The 24,998-nt window shown below is 65.6% G+C and overlaps 2 protein-coding genes across 7 annotated transcripts; one reads left to right on the top strand and one right to left on the bottom strand.

Annotated features, from left to right (window-relative positions):
* Nucleotides 1-49: 49 nt before the first annotated feature.
* Nucleotides 50-15,861, bottom strand: LOC142820918 (N-acetylglucosamine-6-sulfatase-like). Of its 4 annotated transcripts, none has more exons than XM_075910606.2 (13): nucleotides 15,549-15,850; nucleotides 10,254-10,313; nucleotides 9,772-9,975; nucleotides 8,964-9,029; nucleotides 6,549-6,647; nucleotides 5,446-5,610; nucleotides 5,080-5,162; nucleotides 3,413-3,531; nucleotides 2,490-2,593; nucleotides 2,077-2,178; nucleotides 1,285-1,395; nucleotides 789-896; nucleotides 50-582 (listed from the first exon to the last, which is right to left on the bottom strand). In XM_075910606.2, exons 1-13 carry the CDS (start codon nucleotides 15,696-15,698, stop codon nucleotides 439-441), a joined length of 1,515 nt encoding a protein of 504 aa, XP_075766721.2. In that variant the 5' UTR covers nucleotides 15,699-15,850; the 3' UTR covers nucleotides 50-438. The 4 variants fall into 4 exon arrangements, with proteins under 4 accessions (XP_075766721.2, XP_075766723.2, XP_075766722.2 ...); XM_075910608.2 differs by lacking the exon at nucleotides 15,549-15,850 and adding an exon at nucleotides 13,603-15,487; XM_075910607.2 differs by lacking the exon at nucleotides 15,549-15,850 and adding an exon at nucleotides 11,936-12,069.
* On the top strand, nucleotides 12,211-23,347 carry POLM (DNA polymerase mu). Of its 3 annotated transcripts, XM_075910610.2 has the most exons (12): nucleotides 12,211-12,318; nucleotides 16,874-17,063; nucleotides 17,902-18,082; nucleotides 18,246-18,338; nucleotides 18,638-18,808; nucleotides 19,171-19,242; nucleotides 20,115-20,235; nucleotides 20,516-20,648; nucleotides 20,892-20,994; nucleotides 21,218-21,460; nucleotides 21,893-21,976; nucleotides 23,107-23,347. In XM_075910610.2, exons 2-12 carry the CDS (start codon nucleotides 16,879-16,881, stop codon nucleotides 23,191-23,193), a joined length of 1,473 nt encoding a protein of 490 aa, XP_075766725.2. In that variant the 5' UTR covers nucleotides 12,211-12,318; nucleotides 16,874-16,878; the 3' UTR covers nucleotides 23,194-23,347. The 3 variants fall into 3 exon arrangements, with proteins under 3 accessions (XP_075766725.2, XP_075766727.2, XP_075766726.2); XM_075910612.2 differs by lacking the exon at nucleotides 12,211-12,318 and having other exon boundaries at nucleotides 16,737-17,063; nucleotides 21,241-21,460; nucleotides 23,107-23,244; XM_075910611.2 differs by lacking the exons at nucleotides 12,211-12,318; nucleotides 19,171-19,242 and having other exon boundaries at nucleotides 16,739-17,063.
* Nucleotides 23,348-24,998: the final 1,651 nt, after the last annotated feature.

The raw sequence follows: 24,998 nt of genomic DNA, 5'->3' as shown, positions 1-24,998 counted from the left end.
GGCTGGGTCCAGCGCCGGGGCAGGAGCCCGCAGACAAACAGCCGAGCCCTTCGACTAACCAGACTTTATTCCACCTCCGTGTATTGGGCTGGGGGCAGATCAGGGACCCCAGCAGCTCCCAGAGCCGGGGGAGGGGCAGAAATGGGGGGCGCAGAGCTTGGGGGTGCAGGGGGCTGGGCCCAGCAGCCACCGCTACAAACTGGGGGAGCTGCCAGGACCCAGCTTGGGAGGCAAATACACCTGCCCCATGGGGGGCAGCACACGGGGGGAGCTGCTGAGGGCCCCATCCAGGCTCAGGCTGGGGAAGCCCCTTTATTCCTGGGCAGTGGCTGAGGTCGGGGGGGGGGTCCTGGGGCCCCCCAGAGCCAGGTGTTTGAGGGGTACTGAGTTCCTGGTGTCTGCGGGCAGGTTCCTGGGCACAGCCGAGGGTGGGTGCCCCTAGTCCCGGCAGCTGGGCCCCGCACAGGCCTGGAGCTTCATGAGCCGCTGGTTCAAGGCCTCCAGCAGGGTGGGGTCGACGCTCTTGGCCACGTTGTGGAGCTGCTGGGGGTCGCTGGTCAGGTTGTACAGCTCCACGAAGGCCTGCAGGTGCCAGGCTGGTCAGTGGAGAGCAGGGTGGGGTCCAGGGACCGCCCCACCTAGGGTACCTGGGCTAACCAGGGGGCTCAACAGGCCCCGGACTAGGGTGCCCTGAGCGCCCCCCAGGCCCGGTGCAGGCCCAGCCCTGCCTGGCTCCCCCCCAGCCGCTGAGGGCAGGCCCCTGCAGCCTATAGCAGTGCCCGGCTCACCTGGCTGTCCGCGAACTCGCAGTACTGCAGGCTGCGCGGGTGCAGGGCGCGCAGGCAGGCGTAGGTGTTGTTGAAGGCGTCTTCGCACACGCAGTCGGGGAAGCATTGCTGGGGGCAGGGGTCACCGTCAGGACATTCCAGCCTCGCCCCCCCAGCTCCAGTCCGCCCCGTCCCCGACACCCCCCGGCCCTCCGACCACCACTGCGACCGGCCCCCGCCCCCCGCCAGTGCACTGGAGCACAAGAGACGGGGGCGCCCTAGGGAAGGAGGAACGGGCACTGGGGGGCGGGAGGGGACGTGCGGAGGGGCACCCTGGGTGCTGTGCGGTGCCAGGCACGGTGCCCACGGCCAGGCAGGAGGGGTGTTTGCAGATCACTCTGGTGCAAACCAGCTGCTTTGCATAGTGCTGCTAGTCGGGGGAGGGGAGGCCTGGCTCTGACTGGCACAGACACCAGCTCTCCCTGGCAGCAATGGGGCTCAGCCGCCACGGACTCACCGATACCCCTGGGCCCAGGGCCGGGCAGGATGGATCTTTGTCCGGGTACCCCTCCCCTGTGTACTGCACCAGGAAATCCGACCGCCACGTGCTGGGCGGGGCGGGGCTCACCTGGGGCCAAACACATGGTGGTTAAACCGGGCCCCCCCCCGGACCTGTCACCGTAGCCCTCCAGCCAGCAGCTGCCCCCTCCCCACAGCGCCCCCTGCTGAGCAAGGCTGGGGCTGGAGTTGCCAGGAGCTCCCCACAGCCAACACCCTGCCCCCTCCCCACAGTGCCCCCTGCTGGGCAAGGCTGGGACTGGAAATGCCAGGCGCTCCCCACAGCCAACACCCTGCCCCCTCCTCACAGCGCCCCCTGCTGGGTGAGGCTGGGGCTGGAGTTGCCAGGAGCTCCCCACAGCCAATCCCTTGCCCCCTCCCCACAGTGCCCCCTGCTGGGCAAGGCTGGGACTGGAAATGCCAGGCGCTCCCCACAGCCAACACCCTGCCCCCTCCCCACAGCGCCCCCTGCTGGGTGAGGCTGGGGTTGCAGTTGCCAGGAGCTCCCCACAGCCAACACCCTGCCCCCTCCCCACAGCGCCCCCTGCTGGGCAAGGCTGGGGCTGGAGTTGCCAGGAGCTCCCCACAGCCAACACCTCTGCCCCCCTCCCCACAGTGCCCCCCGCTGGGCGAGGCTGGGACTGGAATAGCCGGGAGCTCCTTCCTCCCACAACCAGTGATCCTCCTGCTTCACCCATAGGGTCGCCCCTGCCCTGCCCCCCAGAGCCCCTCCACGCCCTGGGTGCGTCACCAGCAGCGGCAGGAAGGACTGCCCATCCATGGCTGTCTCAGACACGTTGAGGCCGGCGATGTCCAGGAAGGTGGGGCCCAGGTCAATATTGAGGATCGGCTCCTAGGCGGGGGAGAGGACCCAAATAACCACCGGTCCTGGGGCTAGGGGCAGGGCGGGCTGGGCATGGGGCCCTCCTTGGCTGCTCTCGGCCCTGGCTACAGCCCGGCCGCACCCAGCCCCCCAGTGCCCGGCTGGCCGTGAGCAGCCAGGGCTCAGGCAGAGCGGGGGGCCTGGCTCTGGGAAGGGCGGGATGGGGGTGGGGAGGGCATCAGGCTCCACACTCCTTGGGCCCAGACAGGACCCCCCAGGGGCACAGGAACCCGGTTTCCCATGAGCCGCGGCGGCGGCGCAGCCCAGCCTGGGGCACCTACCAGTCGGGTCTGGTTCGCAGTGATGCCCGGCCCCCGCACCAGCAGCGGCACCCGGATATCGAACTCATAGAGCTGGCGCTTATCAATGGGCAGCGAGAACTGGCCTGCGGGGAGGGCAGGGGTCAGCGCCAGCACCCCCCTGGGCAGCCCCTCCCCCACTGCCTGTGGGGACCGGCACCCCCCTGGGCAGCCCCTCCCCCACTGCCTGCGGGGGCCAGCACTCCCCTGGGCAGGCCCTGCCCCGCTGCCTGTGGGGCCCGGCACCCCTCTGGGCAGCCCCTCCCCCACTGCCTGTGGGGGCCGTCACTCCCCTGGGCAGGCCCTGCCCCACTGCCTGTGGGGACCAGCACCCCGCTGGGCAGCCCCTCCCCCACTGCCTGTGGGGGCCGGCACCCCCCTGGGCAGCCCCTCCCCCACTGCCTGCGGGGGCCAGCACTCCCCTGGGCAGGCCCTGCCCCGCTGCCTGTGGGGACCAGCACCCCTCTGGGCAGCCCCTCCCCCACTGCCTGTGGGGGCCGTCACTCCCCTGGGCAGGCCCTGCCCCACTGCCTGTGGGGACCAGCACCCCGCTGGGCAGCCCCTCCCCCACTGCCTGTGGGGGCCGGCACTCTCCTGGGCAGGCCCTGCCCCACTGCCTGTGGGGACTGGCACCCCCCTGGGCAGCCCCTCCCCCACTGCCTGCGGGGACTGGCACCCCCCTGGGCAGCCCCTCCCCCACTGCCTGCGGGGACCGGCACCCCCCTGGGCAGCCCCTCCCCCACTGCCTGCAGGGACCAGCACCCCCCTGGGCAGCCCCTCCCTCACTGCCTGCAGGGACCGGCAGCCTCGGGGACCTGCACCCCAATGGGAGGGCTCCCCGTCTGGTGTGACACTGGACCAAACCAGTGACCCGTGGCCTGGAGGGAGAGCTGGCCCCAGCTCACCCGCGTGGTAGCCATTGTCCGAGGTGTAGAAGACATAGGTGCTGGCCAGCAGGTCGAGGGCCTTCAGCTGGCCCATCACCTGTTCCACCAGGTCATCCACCGAAAGCAGCGTCTGCCACCTGCGGGCACAGGGGGGTTACTGCCCAGCCCCCCGCCAGGACCCTGTTCCCACACAGGCGACCGCACCCTCAGCCAGGGCCCCTTCTCCTGCTCCCCTGAGACAGCCATGACTGGCCCCTCTGCCCTGACAACCACCAGTGTAAAGTGATGCACATCGGGAGAAACAACCCCAACTATACGTACAGTATGATGGGGGCTAATTTGGCTACGACAAATCAGGAAAGAGATCTTGGAGTTATCGTGGACAGTTCTCTGAAAACTTCCACACAGTGTGCAGCAGCGGTCAAAAAGGCAAATAGGATGCTAGGAATTATTAAGAAAGGGATAGAAAATAAGACCCAGAATATCTTACTGCCCCTGTATAAAACTATGGTACGCCCACATCTTGAATACTGCGTACAGATGTGGTCTCCTCACCTCAAAAAAGATATTTTGGCCTTGGAAAAGGGCAACTAAAATGATTAGGGGTTTGGAACGGGTCCCATATGAAGAGAGGTTAAAGCGACTGGGACTTTTCAATTTAGAAAAGATGAGACTGAGGGGGGATATGATAGAGGTCTATAAAATCATGAGTGGTATGGAGAGGGTGAATAAAGAAAAGTTATGTATTAGTTCCCATAATAGAAGGACTAGAGGACACCAAATTAAATTAATGGGTAGCAGGTTTAAAACTAATAAAAGAAAGTTCTTCTTCACTCAGCATGTAGTCAACCTGTGGAACTCCTTGCCAGAGGAGGCTGTGAAGGCTGGGACTAGAACAGAGTTTAAAGAGAAGCTAGATAATTTCATGGAGGTTAGGTCCATAAAAGGCTATTAGCCAGGGGATAAAATGGTGTCCCTGGCCTCTGTTTGTCAGAGGCTGGAGAGGGATGGCAGGAGACAAATCGCTTGATCACTGTCTTCGGTCCACCCCCTCTGGGGCACCTGGTGCTGGCCACTGTCGGTAGACAGGCTACTGGGCTAGATGGACCCTTGGTCAGACCCAGTACGGCCGTTCTTATGTTCTTAATCTCTGGCCAGCCCAGACCCCCAGGCCCCCGGCTGGTATCCCCCCCCATCCCAAACCAGACCCCCAGCTGGTATCCGCCCCCCCATCCCAAACCAGACCCCCAGACCCCGGCTGGTATCCCCCCCCATCCCAAACCAGACCCCCAGGCCCCCAGCAGGTATCCCCCCCATCCCAAACCAGACCCCCAGACCCCAGCAGGTATCCCCCCCATCCCAAACCAGACCCCCAGGCTCCCAGCTGGTATCCCCTCCCATCTGTCCCAGACCAGACCCCCAGCCCTCCCCGCTTGTACCACCACCCTGCCTTTCCCAGATCAGTCTAATGGCCCTTTCCCTCCTTCCTCACCCCTCTAAACCAGTCAGGGCCACCTAACCCTCCCCCACTCTGGGCAGAAACCCAGCCACCTCCCAGCCCCCCAATATCCATCCCTGCTCCCCCCCCCCGCGTCTCTCCACCCTGCCCATTGCCCGCCAGCTCGGCGGCCTGGGCTCTGACCTGCGCTGACTGAGCTCCCATTGACCCCGGCCCGGCCTCTCACCTCGCCCTGTAGACCTTGTCCAGGAACTCGATGGAGGTGTTGGCCATGGGGCTCCTGGCCTGTCTCACCAGCCAGTGCTTGTCCTGCAACCGGAAGGGAGGGCGTGGGGGGAGCATTCCCGACTCCCAGCCCGGGTGCAACCTGGGACCTGGGCTCAATCCCAGCAGGGGCAGCTCAGCCCCCCCGATCTGCCCCAGGGGCGTCACGGCGCAGGGGGCAAGGCTGGAGAACAGGGCTGCTGCAGCCCTGCCGATGATCCCACCACTAGCCCGTGGGCCCTGGCTCCCTGTGGCCTGATGGGGCCAGGACGCCGGCACGATGCGTGGCTCCCCCCCGGGCTGCCACAGGCGCCCCGTCCCCGCTCACCTTGCCGTGCACGTTGAAGCTGCCGCCGCGGGGCGCCTTGGTGGAGCCGAAGGCCGTGGCGTAGCGCGGGGCCGCGGTCCACGGGGAGTGAGCCGCGGGTGGGGCCAGCACCATCAGGAAGGGCGGGTGTGAAAACCTCTCCAGGTACTCTAGGCTCCGGTTGGCCTGGGCAGGAAGGCACAGGTCTCGCTGCGGGGTGGGTGGAGCCCTGAGGGCCGAGAGATGGCCCCTCCCAGAGAGGGGATGGGGTGGATAGCTGTGCGCCCATGGGGGCAGGGCGGGGTTAGGGGGAGCCCCACAGTGCCCAGTCCAGCTGGAATCCATGGGGCTCTGTGGAGGTTTCTCTGATCCCTACTGGGCAGCCATGAGAATTGGGTAGAGGAGGGCGGATGAGAGGGATGTGGGGTGGGGAAAAGGGCTCAAGGCTGGAAGGGGGGTGGGGATTGTAGGGATGTGGGGTGCAGAAGGGGGCTCAGGGCTGGAAGGGGGGTGGGGATTGTAGGGATGTGGGGTGCAGAAGGGGGCTCAGGGCTGGAAGGGGGGTGGGGATTGTAGGGATGTGGGGTGCGGAAGGGGGCTCAGGGCTGGAAGGGGGCAGAGGGATGTCGGGGAGAGGGTGTTCCTAGGAGATGTCCAAAAACCACATGGAGAATATTGCCCATGGGCGATGCTACTGCAATGCCTCCTGGGAGCTGTAGTTTGAGTTTCCATCCATTCCGTCAGACTACATCTCCCATGATGCACCATGGCATCCTCTCTTGGCAAGGGGAGGAGCAGCATGAGGGGTGCATTGGCACAGTGCATCATGGGAGCTGTAGTCCAAGGATGAGCTTGCCCTGACTCCTGGAATCCAGCTCTGAGTAGCATGGGCAGCTCCGTGGTCCAGTCCCTCCCTTGGGCAGCTGGGCCTATCTCACCTCCAGCCTGGCTGGTCCCTGGCCCATTGACCCCTGTGCCCTTTTCATGCCCCCGTAGCTCCGCGACTCGGTTTCCCCTGATCGGCCCCACACCCAGCACAAATCCTGGGTGGTAATTCCAGCCCCTGGGCAAGCCCCAGCTTGAAAGCTGCTGGTGAGGTCAGCGGGCACCCCACAGGGACTCACAATGAGATCCGTGAGATAGTCCTCCTGGTAGCTCTGCCTGTGCTGCTCCTCCCGACCGTTCGCCGACAGGGTGTAGTTATAATAGCGGGAGTTCCCTACCTGCGGGATAGCCCAAGGGGTCAGCCCCACCTGCCTGCCTGCAGTGCCCCCACAGTGACCCCCAGCCCCCTCCCCGCCGCCCAGCGCCCCATCTTCACCCCCAGCCCCCTCCCCGCTGCCCAGCGCCCCACCTTCACCCCCAGCCCCCTCCCCGCCGCCCAGTGCCCCATCTTCACCCCCTGCCTCCTCCCCGCCGCCCAGTGCCCCACCTTCACCCCCAGCCCCCTCCCCGCCGCCCAGTGCCCCACCTTCACCCCCTGCCTCCTCCCCGCCGCCCAGTGCCCCACCTTCACCCCCAGCCCCCTCCCCGCCGCCCAGTGCCCCATCTTCACCCCCCGCATCCTCCCCGCCACCCAGCGCCCCACCTTCACCCCCTGCCCCCTCCCCGCCGCCCAGGGCCCCACCTTCATCCCCAGCCCCCTCCCCGCCGCCCAGCGCCCCACCTTCACCCCCAGCCCCCTCCCCGCCGCCCAGCGCCCCACCTTCACCCCCCACACCCTCCCCGCTGCCCAGCGCCCCACCTTCACCCCCTGCATCCTCCCCACTGCCCAGCGCCCCACCTTCACCCCCCGCATCCTCCCCGCCGCCCAGCGCCCCACCTTCACCCCCCGCATCCTCCCCGCCGCCCAGTGCCCCCACAGTGACCCCCAGCCCCTTCCCCGCCGCCCAGCGCCCCACCTTCACCCCCAGTCCCCTCCCCGCCGCCCAGCGCCCCACCTTCACCCCCAGCCCCCTCCCCGCTGCCCAGCGCCCCATCTTCACCCCCCAGCCCCCTCCCCGCCGCCCAGTGCCCCATCTTCACCCCCCGCATCCTCCCCGCCGCCCAGCGCCCCACCTTCACCCCCAGCCCCCTCCCCGCCGCCCAGCGCCCCACCTTCACCCCCAGCCCCCTCCCCGCCGCCCAGCGCCCCACCTTCACCCCCCGCATCCTCCCCGCCGCCCAGCGCCCCACCTTCACCCCCCGCATCCTCCCCGCCGCCCAGTGCCCCCACAGTGACCCCCAGCCCCCTCCCCGCCGCCCAGCGCCCCACCTTCACCCCCAGCCCCCTCCCCGCTGCCCAGCGCCCCACCTTCACCCCCCACACCCTCCCCGCCGCCCAGCGCCCCACCTTCACCCCCTGCATCCTCCCCGCTGCCCAGCGCTCCACCTTCACCCCCCGCATCCTCCCCGCCACCCAGCGCCCCACCTTCACCCCCCGCATCCTCCCCGCCGCCCAGCGCCCCACCTTCACCCCCCGCATCCTCCCCGCCGCCCAGTGCCCCACCTTCACCCCCAGCCCCCTCCCTGCCGCCCAGCGCCCCACTTTCACCCCCCGCATCCTCCCCGCCGCCCAGCGCCCCACTTTCACCCCCCGCATCCTCCCCGCCGCCCAGTGCCCCACCTTCACCCCCAGCCCCCTCCCCGCCACCCAGCGCCCCATCTTCACCCCCCGCATCCTCCCCACCGCCCAGTGCCCCATCTTCACCCCCAGTCCCCTCCCCGCCGCCCAGCACCCCACCTCCCCCCAGCCCCCTCCCCGCTGCCCAGCGCCCCACTCACCCCCAGCACCCTCCCCGCCGCCCAGCGCCCTACCTTCACCCCCCACACCCTCCCCGCCGCCCAGCGCCCCACCTTCACCCCCAGCCCCCTCCCCGCCGCCCAGCGCCCCACCTTCACCCCCAGACCCCTCCCCGCTGCCCAGCGCCCCACCTTCACCCCCAGCCCCCTCCCCGCCGCCCAGCGCCCCACCTTCACCCCCAGACCCCTCCCCGCTGCCCAGCGCCCCACCTTCACCCCCCGCATCCTCCCCGCCGCCCAGTGCCCCATCTTCACCCCCAGCCCCCTCCCCACCGCCCAGCCCCCCACCCACCTGCCCCAGAGACGTTCGCACCCTCCCCACACAACTACACTGTGGCCACTTGTGGGGGAAGCAGGGCAGCTAATCTGACACTGGCCAGGGCGGCAGGTGAAGCCCCACGGGGCATGGGCGCCGAGAGGCAAAGTGCGGCTCTTTGGTTCGATTTAGCCCGGACACTGGAGTTCAACTGGCAACTGTTCCTCCCCAACCTCCCTGCACCCACCTGTGCCCCCCACGCAGGCTGGGAGAACAGATCCGGGCCAGTCCCCACCACCCATCACCTTGGCTCCTGGGTGCCCCTCCCACGCCGAGGCTACAGACAGGGCCACACAGGGGCTACAGCACAGAGGGCCCGACCCAGCCCCCAGGAGGTTGTGAGACTTGGGGGGGCTGCAGCTCGACACCTGATCGCCCCGACTGGAGCAGGAGCCCGCTGGGGCCCGGCCTGAAGGCGCCAGGAGCCGGGGCTGGCACTCACCAGGCCGTTCCAGTAGCTCCAGCCCAGAGGCACGTGCTGAGCTCCCCCGGCCGCGGGGTGTCCGTACTGCAAGGGGAGAGACTCTGTTACACACGCCCACTGCCCCCAGCCCAGTCACTCCACGGCCCCATCCACACAGTGACCCGCAGCCTCCCAGACATCGCCCCAACCCCACACAGGCTGGGGCATTAGCTTCATGTTCCATGGGGGAAACTGAGGCAGAGAGGGCCATGCTGTGTGCAGGCTTGCACGTGTGGTCAGCAGCAGGGCAGATCCCCCCCCTGCTCTGACCATTAGTCCACACTCCCCTTCCAGAGGGGGCATAGAACCCAGGAGTCCTGGCTCCAAAACCACCGGGCAAAGTCCTAGGCACTGAAGAGCCCTTGGAAGGCCCCTGGTCCATTGCTGGGCACTGGGGTCCCTGCCAGCCGCTCGGGCTGCAGCAGGGAGGCGATTGGCCAAGGCGTGCCCAGCAGCACCACCCCTTCGGGCCCGCAGACAGAGGGGGCAGGCAGCAAACCCCCACCCCAAAGACTCTCCATCGCAGGGAAACCTGGCGACGGTCTAGGCCAGCCCCCAGATTTAACCACTAGACCCCTCCTTTCTAACCAAACCCCTCTAGAGCTGGGGAGAGAACCCAGGAGTCCTGGCTCCCAGCCCGCCTGGCTCTAACCACTAGGCCCCTCTACACTCCCAGAGCTCGGCACAGACCCAGGCACCCTGGCTCTCCCCCACCCCTCAGTGCCCGCCGGGGTGGTGCTCCGGGCAAGGCTGCCCTGTGTGGCGGGGCGCGGCCCCGGGGCGTTACCTGGTTGAGGTACTTGCCAGCGTAGAAGGTCTGGTAGCCCTGCCGCTGCAGGTGGACGGGGAAGGCCAGCGGCTCCTGGCTCTTTTGCCAGGCCAGGCTGCTGCAGTTGCCCTCCAGGGAGTTGTTCCTCACTAGGTGGTTGTGGGGGTAGCGCCCGCTCAGGATGCTGCTGCGGCTGGGGCAGCACAGGGGCGTGACCGTGAACTGGGCCGAGAGAGGGACATTCAGGCCAGCGGCTCCCTCCGCTCTGGGTCAGCAGGCGTGTCCCCCCCCCCGCAGAGCCCCCTACCCCCAGCCCCTTCCTGGGCAAAGGCTGCTGCCCCCAGGGCTGTCTGGGCAGCCCCTTTCCCAACTCAGGGCGCCTCATGGCTCTGCCTTGAGCTCTCACTCTCCGGCTCTGTCCCTGGCCCACAAGTGCGGCGAGTTCGCCCGGTCTCTGGTGGGGACGTCCCAGGCCAGTACCGCAGCGCCGTGCCACTCACCGCATTGGCAAAGGAGACACCCGCCTGGCCAATCAGGGCTTGCGTCTTCTTCATGGGAGTCTGTAAGGAGCCACAGAACCAGTCACCAGCTGCAAACCCAAGGGGCAGGGACAGAATACGGCCTGCCCCTTCCAGGAGGCATACGGGAACATACGGACCGGTCCATACAGAGACATGGCGGGGACAGAACACATCTGGGAGGCAGGGAACGTATGGACCAGTCCATACGGAGACATGGCAGGGACAGAACATGGGCTGCCCCTTCCGGGAGGCAGGAAGCTTATGGACCGGTCCATACAGAGACGAGGCAGGGACAGAACACAGCCTCCCTCTTCTGGGAGGCAGGGAACATACAGACCGGTCCGTACAGTAACTTGGCAGGGGCAGAGCATGGCATTCAAAATAGTGGAAAGGCTAAAGAAGGGGATTATGATGCGTCCACCCCCGTCTTTCATAACAGCAGCTCAGTTCCTGAATGTGGGAGATAACGTAGGGGACTCACTGCCCCTGGATATCACACAGGATAGCATAGCAAACTGTCGCCAGATTAAAAGCGAATTAGCCATTCCCTGTGTATGAACCACTTTGATAGTCATGTCAGAGGACACACCCCTTGGGAAACCTCCATGCCTCAGGGCACGTGCCAGCCGCTAACTGCCAGGGGTCAGGAAGGAATTGCCCCCAGCAGGGGCTCCTTGGAGCTAAGGCAGACTGAGCCGGGGCGAGCAGGAGGCGATTCCTATGGAGCTGCGCTTTACTTTGACTGTCAGCTGTGGAGGGACGTGGCGTCCTGTCTCTCCCCGGCCCTGGGCATGGTGCTGTACAAAGAACAACCCCCAACAGGTCAGACCACGCAGGCTCAGCGACACGTGGACTCGCTAAAGGGGAACAACTTAGAGAACTCGGGATTCCCCTTGGTGTCCCTGCTCCACCCCAGCACTGGCTGCACCTCAGAGACACTTAGGAACCCTCTGCTCTCAGAAGGGTCCGTCAGCTCGCCCTGGCTGGGCCCCTGGGTCACAGGCCAGGCAACCTGTGACTGACTCAAGCACATGAGGCTGCAGCAGCTGCTCCCAGCCCCACACGCCAGGTCAGTGTGACCACCCAGGGCTGTTCTGCATCGGGGACAACAGCCCTGGGAGCTGAGCAGCAGAAGTGGAAGTGGAAGGAGGAAGTGGCTGGGTTCTGCCAGCCGAGGGCAGTGCCCGAACATGCCCAGCTTGTGCTGCGCGGGGGAGGGCCTGGGACACAGAGCAGGCTCTGGGAGAAAGGACGCCTGGGTGCAAGCCCCTCGTTGTGCCTCAGTTTCCCCTCTGCACATGGGGCGAAGGATCCTGACCCAGCTTTCGAGCAGAGCAACAGGGCAAGGGGGCAGATGGCACCCAGGGGGAATCCAGGCGCATTGGACCCAGAGGGGCAATCTCCCGCCCACCAGCGCAGCGGAGCACGAATTCCAGGGGCCTCTCTCCATGCTCCAGTGAAGCAGGGCCCAGCGGTCACCCTGCAGGCCCCGAAAAGCTCCCAGGATTTAGTTCCTGACCCTGCCCTGGGCAAACCAGGGCACACGGCAGGGAAGTGACTTGCCCAGGATCCCGTCTGCAGGGGGCTGCTGGGTTAACCACGAGACCCGCCCTTCCCCTAGGCCGGTCAGACATCATCCCCTCCCCGCACCGCTTGCTCACCAGCTCCTGGGAACGCCAGGGACAGCTCCAGGCTTCTGTGCACTCCTGGGGCGGGCAGACCCGCCACACGCCCATGCCCACGCCGAGCGCATCACTTTGGAGAGTGGGCCAGACCCGCGGTGCTTCCACGCAAGGGCGATCGCAGCCCCTTTACCTCCCCGAGACAGCAGCTCTGAGTTTGAACCGGCAGCTGCCTCGGGGTTAGCCAGGCATGAAGTAACCCTCCGCAGCTGCTTGGCACGGACGCGCCAAACACCCCAGCTCCTTTCACGCACTAGCGACTCAAAACAACCGCCAGGCTGGGCCGACCAGCGCCCTGTGATCAGCACGGACACAGCCCGGCTCTGGGAGCCCGCCCTGCCCGGAAGAGCACACAGGCAAGGGTGAGAGGGGAAACTGAGGCAGGGGGCCGTGGCGTAACTTGCCCACCCAGCAGCCGCTGACAGAGGTGGGAATAGAGGCCAGCTCCTCCTGGATCCAGGACAGCGCCACACCTGGGGGAGTCCCACTGCGGGAGTGGGCGGGAGGCTGCGGCTGGGCAGCAGCAGGGGTGGGGCCAGGCCATGCATTGTGTCTCCAGTTGCTGCTATGAAGGCCCATGCCAGGGACACGGCGTGGCCTGGCTGGAGCTGTGCCGTGCCCGCTCTGTGCCACGTGGCGTGGAGCCGTGGCCGTGGTGCCCTGTCTTCGTTCACACAGGGGGTCACAGCCCCAGCAGGACCGCGACCCCAGGGGCCTGGCAGTGCAGATGGGACCGTGGCACGTGTGAGAGCATGTGACAGGGGTGACACACAGGCCCAGCCTTAGGTCCAGGGGACCAAGGCGGATGCCTGGGGCCCCGTGCCACATCGGGCTGGCACTGGACAAGTAGGGGAAGTAGAGGTGGGGGACAATCTGGGCAGCAGTGATCATGAGACGGTAGATTTCAGGATCCTGGCCAAAGGAAGAAAGGAGAGGAGCAAAATACACACCCTGGACTTCAGAAAAGCAGACTGACTCCCTCAGAGAACTGATGGGCAGGATTCCCTGGGATGTAACATGAAGGGGAAAGGAGTCCAGGAGAACTGGCAGTATTTTAAAGAAGCCTTATTGAAGGCACAGAAAGAAACCATCCCGATGCGCAGCAAGAAAAGCAAACATGGTAGGCGACCAGACTGGCTTACCGGGGAAATCCTTGGTGAACTTAAACACAAAAAGGAAGCTGACAAGAAGTGGAAACCTGGACAGATGACTAGGGAGGAGTATCAATATATTGCTCGAGAATGCAGGGGAGTTATCAGGAAGGCAAAAGCACAACTGAATTGCAGCTGGCAAGGGATGTGAAGGGTCGCAAGAAAGGTTTCTACTGGCACATTAGCAATAAGAGGGTGATCAGAGGGTGTGGGGCCCTTACTGGCTGAGGGAGGTAACCTAGTGACAGATGATGTGGGGAAAGCTGAAGTACTCGATGCTTTCTTTGCCTCTGTCTTCACGGACAAGGTCAGCTCCCAGACAAATGCACTAGGCAACGCAGTATGGGAAGGAGGTGAGTGGCCCTTGGTGAGGAAAGAACAGGTTAGGAACTGTTTAGAAAAGCTAAACATACACAAATCCATGGGTCCGGATTTAATGCATCCGAGGGTACCGAGGGAGTTGGCAAATGTCACTGAGGAGTCTTTGGCCATTACCTTTGAAAACTCGTGGAGATCGGGAGAGATCCCAGATGATTGGAAAAAGGCAAATGTAGTGCCCATCTGCAAAAAAGGGAAGAAGGACGATCCAGGGAACTACAGACCAGTCAGCCTTACCTCAGTCCCCAGAAAAATCATGGAGAGGATCCTTAAGGAATCCATTTTGAAGCACTTGGAAGAGGGGAAAATGATCAGGAATAGTCAACATGGATTCACCAAGGGAAAGTCGTCCCTGAGCAATCTGATTAGCTTCTATGATGAGGTAACTGGCTCTGTGGACATGGGAAAGTCAGTGGATGTGATGTACCTTGACTTTAGCAAGGCTTTTGATACAGTCTCCCACGATATTCTTGCCAGCAAGTTAAGGGAGTATGGATTGGATAAATGGACGGTAAGATGGATAGACAGCTGGCTAGAAGGCCGGGCCCAGCGGGTAGCGATCAACGGTTTGTGGCAGTCGGTTTCTAGCGGAGTGCCCCAAGGTTTGGTTCTAGGATCGGTTTTGTTCAATATCTTTATTAATGACCTGGATGAGGGGATGGATTGCACCCTCAGCAAGTTCACAGAAGACACTAAGCTAGGGGGAGAGGTAGATACGCTGGAGGGCTGGGATAGGGTCCAGAGTCACCTGGACAGATTAGAGGATTGGACCAAAAGAAATCTGATGAGGTTCAACAAGGACAAGTGTAGAGTCCTGCACTTGAGAAGGAAGAATCCCAAACATTGGTACAGGCTGGGGACCGACTGGCTAAATAGCAGTTCTGCAGAAAAGGACCTGGGGGTTACAGTGGATGAGAAGCTGGATATGAGTCAACAGGGCGCCCTTGTAGCCAAGGGGGCTAATGGCATATTAGGCTGCTTTAGGAGGAGCATTGCCAGCAGGTCCAGAGATGTGATTATTCCCCTTTATTTGGCTCTGGGAGAGGTCTAGGTCTTTCCTAGAAAACTCTTTCCCTAGGCGGGTGGTGAAGCGCTGGGCTGGGTTCCCTAGGGAGACGGTGGAATTTCCATCCCTAGAGGTGTTTAAGTCTCGGCTTGACAGGGCCCTGGCCGGGTTGATTGAGTTGGGGTTGGTCCTGCTTTGGGCAGGGGGCTGGACTTGATGGCTCCTGAGGTCTCTTCCAGCTCTATGGTTCTATGATGCTAAGCTGGTCCCCTGTGTCGCCGTGGGGCTGCCACTGCTGCTCCTCTCGCTGCCTTTGGTACCTGCCCAGCCAAACCCACAGCCTGGCACCTGCCACTGCCCTGGCCCGGGTGCCCCTGCCTCTCCCAGTGGGCGTCTGGCTCCAGCCCCACTGCACTGGCCAGGCTGCGGCGCTGCTCGGCTCACGTGCGTGTTGGCAGCTCTAGGCTGCATTTGGTGCTAGGGGCCGAGGTGCGGCCAGAGCTGCTCGCCTTCTCCCCGTCTGCCACAGGCCGGGTCTGACCCGCGTGGAGGGGACGGGTTAAGACCTTTAGAGGCCCTAAGCACTGAAAAGATTACAGTGCCCCCCCCCCCGTAATTCAAAATAAAAACAATACTGTCCCGTCAAATCTCTTTTTTCTTGGTGCTCCTGCTTTGCGGGTGCCCTAAGCACGTGCTTAGTCTGCCTGCTGGGTAACCCAGCCCTGAGCAGGGCAGCGGAGACTCCGCCCTGGCCAGTGCGCTGGGGAATGAATCCAGCGAGCGACCTGTGCTGCTCGGGCTGGACTCTGTCACCCTTCAACTGGCTTAGACTTGAACTAGAGCAGCCCCGGCCGGCCCTGCTGGCAGCCACTTGGAGCCCCATGCTCTGGCCGGGCCTGGGACACGGGCAGCGCACGGACGGTCCAGCAGCGCGGATGGGACCATGGCACATGTGGGACCGTGTTGTGGGGTGTCACGGGCAGCGCAGCGGTTGGGATGGCTGCCCAGACCAGTGTCCGCTATGGCTGGGGAGGGGCTGGCAGCCCCGGGGACTTACCATGCCCCCGATCTCTGTGTCCTGGTCATCCGTCAGGATCAGCACGATGTTGTGGGGGCTCCGCCGCCCCCCTCTTGCCGTACCCCACAGTACCAGCTGCCAGGTGGCGCCCAGCACCAGCAGAGCAGCCCACCGTGCAGGGTGCCCCATGGCCAGGCTGCGACCCCCACCCCCTGCGCCCCCTCCCGATCCTGAGCCCCCGCCTCCTGCGCCCCTCGCCCAGCTCTGTGCCCCCTGTGCTGCGCCCCCTCCTGACCCTGAGCCCCCTGCGCTGTGCCCCCTCCCGACCCTGAGCCCCCTGCGCTGCACCCCTCGCCCAGCTCTGTGCCCCCTGTGCTGCGCCCCCTCCCGCCCCTGAGCCCCCGCCCCCTGCGCCCCTCGCCCAGCTCTGTGCCCCCTGCGCTGCGCCCCCTCCCGACCCTGAGCCCCCTGCGCTGCGCCCCTCGCCCGGCTCTGCGCCCCCTGCGCTGCGCCCCCTCCCGACCCTGAGCCCCCACCCCCTGCGCCCCCCTCGCCTGGCTCTGCGCCCCCTGCGCTGCACCCCTCGCCCAGCTCTGTGCCCCCTGCGCTGCGCCCCCTCCCGACCCTGTGCCCCCTGCGCTGCGCCCCCTCCCGACCCTGAGCCCCCTGCGCTGCGCCCCTCGCCCGGCTCTGCGCCCCGCGCACTTTCAGGAAGCGCAACTTGCCGATCATATGATAAGTTGCAATTGCACAAGTCCGACACGCTTCTGCCCCGCCCCCAGTAAGCCCCGCCTCTGGCCACGCCCCTAACGGATGGGGCGCAGGGAAGCAGCGTCCTGGCCCTGGCCCCACAAGGGAGGGGGCGTGGCTATTTTTGCATAAGGGGCGTGGCTGCGCGCGAGTTTGACTCACGTTTCCGCCTCAGGCTCACGCGGCACCTCCAAAGTGAAGAAGTTTGCCAGGCAGGGCCCTTGCCCATAGCCCCCCCCCATAGCGCCCCCCGTGGCCCCTTCGCCCCCATTGCTCCTCCAGCCCCATAGCCCCACCCCCCGTGGCCCCTTCGCTCCCATTGCTCCTCCAGCCCCATAGCCCTCCCCGTGGCCCCTTCGCCCCCATTGCTCCTCCAGCCCCATAGCCCCAGGCCCCCCCCCATAGCCCCCGCCTGTGTCCCTCCCAGTGGCCCCTTTGCCCCCATTGCTCCTCCAGCCCCATAGCCCCCCATGCAACCCTCTCCCTGACCCACCTTAGCCCTCCCCCAGCCCCAGTACCTGCCAGCCCCCCCTCCCCACAGCCCCCGAGCTGAAGGGGGCAGCAGCAGCCGTGGGAGACCCCAGCCAGTGTCCCTGACCCCCGTTTCCCCCCAGGGGCCATGGCCCTGGTGCCCCTGAAGAGGAGGAGGAGGGTCACCCGGTCCCCACCAGCAGAGCCCCCAGGCCCTGGGCGCTTCCCCAGCGTGGTGCTGTGCCTGGTGGAGAGGCGGATGGGCGCCAGTCGCCGGGCCTTCCTCACCCAGCTGGCCCGGGCCAAGGGCTTCCGCGTGGACGTGGCCTACAGGTGAGCAGGGGCATGGGCACCTGGTGCTGGGATCGGGGATGGAGAAGCTCTTGGCCAGGCCCCACTGACCCCTGCGGAGCCCAGGGCAGCTGGGCAGGATGCGGGAGCCGTGAACCCCAGGGCACAGGCACCCCCAAAGCAGAGACAGCCTTGGCCGTGCCCCACTCCCCACTCGCACCTGGTGGCACTGGGTCCCCTCCCCCAGTCTGAGGTGCCCTGGGGCCCAGAGCAGAGGCTGCCCAGTGGCTAAGTGGGGGTCAGGGGAGGGGATCTGGCCCTGTGGGGTCACCAGGTCTGGTGCCGAAAGTGAGGGATCCTGCTGAGCCTGGGCAAGGTGCTGAGGGGTCCGAGGGTGGGAGGCTGGATTTCCCTTTCCAGGTACTGAGCGGTGTTTGGAAACCTCTTGGGTCTTCTTGACTGCTCCATGAGATCCCAGGGCCAGGCAGGCGGGGGCTGCGGGGAGACAGTGAGGGGCGTCGGCAAGACTGGGGGGCAGGGCTGGGCTGGGCTGGTGGGGGCTGCGGGTTGGAATGAGGGGCATGGGGGGGCTGCTGGTCAGAGTGAGGGGCACTGGCAGTGCTGGCAGGGGCTGTGGGTTGGAGTGAGGGGCTCTGGCGGGGCTGGGGGGACAGGGCTGGCAGGGGCTGTGGGTCCGGAGTGAGGGGCACTGGCAGGGGCTGTGGGTCGGAGTGAGGGGCACTGGCAGGGTTGGGGGGGGCAGTGCTGGGATAAGGGGAGAGCAGAGCCATGCTCAGTGCTAGTCTGAGCCCCCCAGACTAGTTCCTCGATTCTCTCCTGGGGTCCCGGGCTCAGGCCCCTCTTGTGCTTTTCTGCCCAGCGCCGCGGTGACTCACGTGGTGTCGGAGCAGAACTCGGGGGCCGAGGTGGCCCAGTGGCTGGCGCAGCAGCGGGGGGTGCGCGGCGCAGGGGGGGACCCCGCCCTGCTGGACATCGGCTGGTTCACGGAGAGCATGAGAGCCGGGCGGCCCGTGGAGATCGAACCCCGGCACCGCCTCCGAGTGAGCTGGGCAGGGATGGCGGGTGGGGGAGCTGGGTGCAGGGTTCCCTTGGGGAGGGCGCAGGCAAGGGGTGCCCAGCAGGGGGCGCTTTGGGAGGGGAGATGGTGGGTGGGGTCTCTTGGGGTCTTGGCGCTGACCCCTACCCCGGTGCTCTGCTCCCCAGGTGACCGTGCCGGCGGCTCCGCATGGGGGGCTGATGGCGTCGTATGCCTGCCAGCGCCGCACCCCGCTCCTCCACAGCAACCAGGCACTGACGGTAACGGCTGCCCCATGGCCAGGAGGGCTGGGAGCCAGGTGGATCCCCAGTGCTGCGAAGGGAGTGTCGTCTAGTGGTTAGAGCAGCCTGGTTGGGAGCTAGGACTCTTGGGTTCTCTCTTTGGGCATGGGAGGATCCGGCACTTGGGGGTCAGAGCTGGGCAGTGGAGCCAGAACAGGGACAGGGGAGTCGAAGCTGAGGGAGGCCTGGGTGTGCTCAGAAGCACTGAGCTTTGGTCCCCGAAGGGGGGGGTGAGACCAGCTCTGCCCCCTCCCCCCGGTGACTCTGCTCTGTCCCAGGAGGCCCTGGAGACCCTGGCGGAGGAGGCGAGGTTCAGCGGCAGCGAGGGGCGCAGCCTGGCATTCACCAGGGCAGCCTCCGTGCTGAAGGCCCTGCCCGGCCCGCTTGGCACCTTGGGGGAGCTGGGGCCTCTGCCCGGCATCGGGGAGCACTCCCGGCGGGTCATCCAGGTAAGTCCCGCCCCAGGCCTGAGCTGGGGTACTGGGCATGAGGCAGGGGGAGACCCTGCAGCCCTGGCATGCTCTGCTAGTGCCCCTCAATCCCAACCCCCTGCCACAGCCCAGCCCTGCCCCCCAACCCTCTGCCCTGCCCCCAACCCTCTGCCCTGCTCCCCAACCCTCTGCCAGCCCAGCTCTGCCCCCAACCTTCTGCCCTGAGCTGCTTCCAATTCCCTGCCCTGCCAGCCCAGCCCTGTCTCCTCCCCTGCTCTGCCAGTCCCCCCATCCTAGGCATCGTCCTGCAGTGATGGGTGGGGGTTGCTGCTCAGGCCCCGGGGAGGGGCGGACTCGGCTCAGCCCTGTCTCTGGGGCAGGACGTGCTGGAGGACGGCGTCTCGGCCGAGGTGGAGCGCGTGAAGCTGTCGGAGCGATACCAGACTATGAAGGTACCAGATCTGGTTGGGGGATGTGGGGCCGGGTGCTGCCCCACACGTAGTCCGAGACCCTACACTGCTCCCAGCTGCTGGAGAGTCTCCTTGGGGTTGGTGGTGGGGTCTGGCGCTTGGGGGACGTGGGGGAGGGTCTGTCCCGGAGGGACGTGGTGCCGGCCTGCGCTGGGGCCTGGAGCTAGGAAGCAGCCGGGACTCAGCAGCCCTCAGAGATGCTGGAGTTGTCTCCGGGCTCAGCTGTGCTGCTTGCCCCGGGAACCCTGCTCCAGTGTCTCTGGCTGCTCTGCAGGCTCCATCGCCCTCCCCACCCTGAGCCTCCCCTCGTCCTCCTGTAGAGCTTCATGCTACCCCACCCCCGCCAGCCCTGCCCCTCGCTCTGCCCCTGGCCACTGCTGGCTGGGCAGGCTCTGGAGATCCTGGCCCGGACCCGGAGCTCACTGGGGGCTGAGTCGTCAGCAGCTGCTCCCAGCTGCCCTCTGGTGGCTCTTCTGGCAGCCTGCAGGCTCCGGCCAGGCAGCGTGTCTTAACACAGGGTCACGCCTGATGGGGCCCAGCATTGGCCATAACAGACCTCTGTGGCATGTCTATTTCAGCCTCTCCATAAGGGCCCTGGATACAGGCTGAAGTAGGCTGGCGTATGGTAAACGTGCCAGCTGAGCTGAAGGGGGATCTTCGTTTGCAGTACAGGGCCTAGGACACACAGCTGAGCAATTACGAGATGCATTAAACACTCTGGGGAGCTGGCACTAGCACCCGGCTCTGTCCGTGCTACAGGCGCGTCCTGCGGCTGCTACTGGGGGTAGCTGCTTTCTCCTGCCACCGATGCCACCTGTCCAGCCCCCCCGGCACTGCCTGTCCTGTCTCCGCAGCTCTTCACCAGGATCTTCGGGGTGGGGGTGAAGACGGCCAGCCGGTGGTACCAGGAGGGGCTGCGGACGCTCGCGGACTTGCAGGTGCAGAGCACTAGGCTGACCCGGCAGCAGCAGGCAGGTGAGTTGCAGGGCCCGGACGGGGGCTCCGCTGGGGGGCTGCTGGACACAGAGGCCCCCGGGGTTGCCTCGGGCTCGCTGCTGGCCGGCACTGCCTGGCGGTGACGTGCTCTGGCCTGGCCTCCGCAGGCTGGGAGGGGCTAGTCCCCAGCGAGGCGTGGGCTGGGGGAGCCGGGCTGGACCCGAGATGCTGCTGGTCTGGGCAGCCCTGCGCCTGGCTCAGGCAGGCGCAAGGGAAGGGAACCTCACGCCCACGTCCCCGGCCCGGGGGTTCCCTGCAGGGCTGCGGCACTACGAGGACCTCAGCGTGCCGGTGGGGCGCGGCGAGGCGGAGGCCGTCAGCCGGGCGGTGCAGGCGGCTTTGCAGCGGGTCCTGCCCGGAGCCTCGGTGACGCTGGCCGGCGGGTTCAGACGGTAACGTGCTGGGGGAGGGGATCCGGGAGCCCTGCCTCCCGCACGGGAACGGCGCAGGGATCCTGGGGGGCGTGTGCGGCCGCTTGGCCATGGGAAGCCCCGGCCCTGGGCACAGGCCATCTCTCCACCCCGACGCACAGCGCCCCCTGCTGGAGCTGCACTGGCTGCAGCTGGGCTGGGCACTACATGCTGCCCCCTCCTGGCGGCTGAGGGACCTTCTGCTTCTCCCCTCCCCACCCACAGGGGCAAGCAGCACGGCCACGACGTGGATCTTCTCCTCACCCACCCCGAAGCTGGCCGAGAGGCGGGGCTGCTGAGCCAGGCCATGAGCTGGCTGGAGAGCCAGGTGGGGGAGGGGTTGGATGGGGGGGTTCACCTTTAAAGGCCTCAGATGGGGGGGATCTGGGTGGGGAGCAGGGTCTCAGGTGAGAGCTGGGGCCTGGGGGAGGGGCTGGACTCCTGGGTTCTATCCAGGCTCTGGGAGGCGAGCGGGGGCTGGTGGGTTTGGGGCCGGCACAGTGGGTGGGGCTGGAGTTCCCCACGTGGCTGAGATTTCCTGCCCCGCCCAGGGTTTGATCCTCTACCAGCACAGCCAGGAGAGCAGCTTCGTGCTCTGCGAGGGCCCCGGGGCGCCGGGCGCCAGGGACTGCATGGACCGCTTCGAGAGGTGCTTCTCCATACTCCGCCTGGAGGCGCAGAGAGGCCAGCGGGGCCCGGGCGCGGCCCGAGGCTGGAAGGCCGTCAGGGTGGACCTGGTCGTGGCTCCGATCAGTCAGTTCCCGTTCGCTCTGCTAGGCTGGACTGGCTCTCAGGTAGGTGCCTGCCCAGGTGGGGGAGCCGATGGAGCTGCAGGGTCTGACCCTGGGTTCTAGAGCCAAGCCCCCTTCCCAGCCGTGGATTGGCCCAGCTCCCTTACCGCGATACTGGGGTTCTAGATCTGAGGGCCGAGCTGGATTCTGGAGCCAGCTGTGGCCGCGCTGCAGGATCCTAGAACTTGGCCCAGGTGCTGCTGGATTCCAGATGTGAGCCCGTCCCCCGCTCCAGCAGTGTTTGGATTTGGGCTCGCTCTGCCGGGCGCTGTGAAGGTTTAGGGCCCTGTCTCGATCCAGCCAGACCTTCCCCATGGCTCAGCGCCCTGAGTCAGACGCCCCCATGCAGGGAGTCAGGGCGGCGAGTCCCTGGGCCTGCCTGGTCTCTGCCGGAGCAGCGGGTGGTGACTCCGGGGTCTGCTCCCTTCTCCCCAGCACTTCGAGCGCGAGCTCCGCCGCTTTGCCAGGCACGAGAGGAAGATGGTGCTGAACAGCCACGCGCTGTATGACACCCAGCGGGTAGGCGGTGCTGGGCAGGGCTGGGCGTGGGAGTGAAGGGCCAGGGCTCCAGGCACCCACAGGACCCACCCCAGGGCCCCTGTCCTCTGCGGGTGGGGTCCCCAAGTCTTTGCCCAGGGCCTCGGCTCTGGCTGCCAAGCCGGGGCCCTGCACTGGGTGCCTGCTCTCCCCAGACGCCCTCTGGGCAGCTCCGGGGCTGGGATGGAGGGTCCCTCTCGCTGGCCCAAGGGGCAGACTCAGCATGGGGAGCACCCCAGGAATTGTGGGGTGCAGGAGTTGGTGGAGCTCAGTGTTGAAAAGCCCCTGGCGCCCAGGGGTGACAGCGTGGTCATAGCTGGGGGGGCGTGCAGGGGGGCGTGGTCAGTGCTGTGGGGTGTGCAGGGTGGCGGGGGGGCGTGGTCAGTGCCGTGGGGTGTGCAGGGTGGCGGGAGGGCGTGGTCAGTGCAGTGGGGCATGCAGGGCAGCTGGGGGGCGTGGTCATAGCTGGGGGGGGCATGCAGGGGGGCATGGTCATAACCGGGGGCGTGCAGGGTGGCAGGGGTGTGTGGTCATAGCCGTGGGGGGCGTGGTCGGTGCCGTGGGGCGTGCAGGGTGGCAGGGGTGTGTGGTCATAGCCGTGGGGGGCGTGGTCGGTGCCGTGGGGTGTGCAGGGTGGCAGGGGGGGCAGTTGCTCTCTGGGACACCAATTCTGGCCCCCACGGGACTCTCACTGGTGCTGGCCATTCCCATTGGTTAATGCCCTGCCCCCTCCCTCTGCAGCGCCCTGGGCAGGGCACAGGCTGACCTATGGGTCATGCGGGGGGGGGGGGGGGCTGTTGAGCTGCTGGTCTTTGTGCTGCTTCCAAGGGCTGTGGGGCAGCGCCCCGCCAGTCTCCTGGGACCGTGCTGATTGGCTGCCCTGGCCCAGGAGGCGGGACAGCAGGGAAGGCGCCAGTCAGAGGGGCTTTCCCTGGGCCGCGTGCCTGGCGCAGGGAGCGGGTGGGAGGCGGGTTCCCTGGCACGGGGTGGGGGGGGGCAGGGTCTGCTGGCCTGGCAGCTGCTGCAGCAGGACCCTGCGCTGCCCTGCCCTGCGGGATGGGATGGGCCCAGGGAGCCGCGCTCAGCTCGGGTGCTGGGTTCCTCCCTTCCAGGACCTCTCGCTCCCGGCTGCCTCTGAAGAAGAAATCTTCCAGCACCTGGGCCTGGAGTACGTGCCCCCCCCGGAGAGAAATGCCTGAGCGCCCCCCCCCCACCCGGAAGAGAAACGCGCCTGGAGTACATCTCCCCCCCCACGCTGTCCCTCACTGCACAGATCCCCCTCCCCCCACTCACGGTGGCTGCCCCCGCTGTGCCCAGCACCCAAGGGAAGATCAATAAACCCCCAAACTCTGAGTTCCCGGCACTCCTGGCTGGATGCCTGGTTCGGGGGGGAGGGAGCTCGCAGCGCGGGGCCCATCTCCTCCTGCAGCAGGGGCGCTGGGGGCTCAGTCGTACTGCAGGGGAGGGGCGATGGCTCCAGGGCTGTGTACAGCGGGGCATGGCAGAACCTGGCTCCCACACAAGGGGGAAGGGCCCGCAGCGAGGCCCGGGGTCTGTGCTGCCCAGCCCCCCTTGCCCAGAGCTGCCGGGCTGAGCCACGGTGCGTGCAGGGCCCAGCGGGCTGGGCTCCATGCCAGACGTGCAGCAGGGCCGTGAATATTTCATGATGGCTCCTGCCATGACCCCGCCGCAAACTGGCGGCCTCCCCCTTGCACAAGGCCTTTTGGCTGCGCCTGGGGGCTGTCTGCCCTGCAGCCATCAGTTCAGGCACAGGGCCTCTGCCCTGCTGTAGCTGGGCTGGGGGGGACCCAGTCTGCTCCCCCAGCGTGGGACCAGGGGGGACCCAGCCTGCTCACCCCAGGGACGTCACCATGCTGGGGCCTGACCCAACGCTTCCCATCTGCATCCTGGGGGGGGTCGGGGCTCCCGGCTCCTAGCAGTGTCTGTGAGCAAATGGGTAGACCACATGGTGCCAGCACACGGTGGCTCCGGGCCAGGTCGCCCTGCAGCAGGATGGTACGTCTGCCCTCTGCCCTGTGTGCCGTGAGCCTCTGTCAGCCCATAGACCAATAGACTTTAAGGTCAGAAGGGACCATTATGATCATCTAGTCTGACCCCCTGCACAGTGCAGGCCACAGAATCTCACCCACCCCTCCTAGAATAATCCTCTCACCTATATCTCAGATATTGAAGCCTTCAAATACTTTGAAGACCCCAAGATGCAGAGAATCCTCTAGCTGTGATCTGTACCCCATGCTACAGAGGAAGGCGAAAAACCTCCAGGGCCTCTGCCAATCTACCCTGGAGGAAAATTCCTTCCCGACCCCAAATATGGCGATCAGCTAAACCCTGAGCATGTGGGCAAGGCTCACCAGCCAGACACCCAGAAAGTTCTCTATAGTAACTCCTATCATCCCTCCATTGACCTATTCCCACTGATAATGAATGGTCAATTAGTTACCAAGATCATGTTATCTCATCAAACCATCCCCTTCATAAACCCATCTAGTTTAATCTTGAAGCCAGATAGATCTTTTGCCCCCACTACTTCCCTTGAAAGGCCGTTCCAGAACCTCACTCCTCTAATGGTTAGAAACCTTCATCTAATCTCAAGTCTAAACTTCCTACTAGCCAGCTTATATCCATTTATTCTTGTGTCCACATTGGTATTAAGCTTAAATAATTCCTCTCCCTCCCTGGCATTTATCCCTCTACTATATTTAAAGAGAGCATTCATATCTCCCCTCAGCCTTCTTTTGGTTAAAGTAAACAAGCCAAGCTCCTTGAGTCTCCTTTCATAAGACAGGTTTTCCATTCCTCGGATCATCCTAGTGGCCCTTCTTTGTACCTGTTCCAGTTTGAATTCATCCTCCTTAAACATGGGAGACCAGAACTGCACACAGTATTCCAAATGGGGTCTCACCAATGCCTTGTATAATGGCACTAACACCTCCTTATCCCTATTGGAAATACCTCGCCTAATGCATCCCAAGACCGTATTAGC

The sequence above is a fragment of the Pelodiscus sinensis genome, chromosome 28 (assembly GCF_052426305.1).
Source record: "Pelodiscus sinensis isolate ZL-2025 chromosome 28, ASM5242630v1, whole genome shotgun sequence".
Taxonomy (NCBI): domain Eukaryota; kingdom Metazoa; phylum Chordata; order Testudines; family Trionychidae; genus Pelodiscus; species Pelodiscus sinensis.
The sequence above is the reverse complement of the archived record's forward strand: the minus strand, read 5'-3'. Positions and strand labels throughout refer to the sequence as shown.

What these genes read in the sequence shown, in the direction of transcription:
- POLM (XM_075910610.2), top strand. Translation starts at nt 16,879, where the DNA reads ATGGCCCTGGTGCCCCTGAAGAGGAGGAGGAGGGTCACCCGGTCCCCA. An exon ending in TAGGCTGGACTGGCTCTCAG is followed by an intron (nt 21,461 to 21,892) that starts GTAGGTGCCTGC and finishes CCTTCTCCCCAG; the next exon opens with CACTTCGAGCGCGAGCTCCG. An exon ending in CGCTGTATGACACCCAGCGG is followed by an intron (nt 21,977 to 23,106) that starts GTAGGCGGTGCT and finishes CCTCCCTTCCAG; the next exon opens with GACCTCTCGCTCCCGGCTGC.
- LOC142820918 (XM_075910606.2), bottom strand. Translation starts at nt 15,698, where the DNA reads ATGGGGCACCCTGCACGGTGGGCTGCTCTGCTGGTGCTGGGCGCCACC. An exon ending in CTGGCAAGTACCTCAACCAG is followed by an intron (nt 9,030 to 9,771) that starts GTAACGCCCCGG and finishes CTCCCCTTGCAG; the next exon opens with TACGGACACCCCGCGGCCGG. An exon ending in GCGAGTTCGCGGACAGCCAG is followed by an intron (nt 583 to 788) that starts GTGAGCCGGGCA and finishes TGGCACCTGCAG; the next exon opens with GCCTTCGTGGAGCTGTACAA.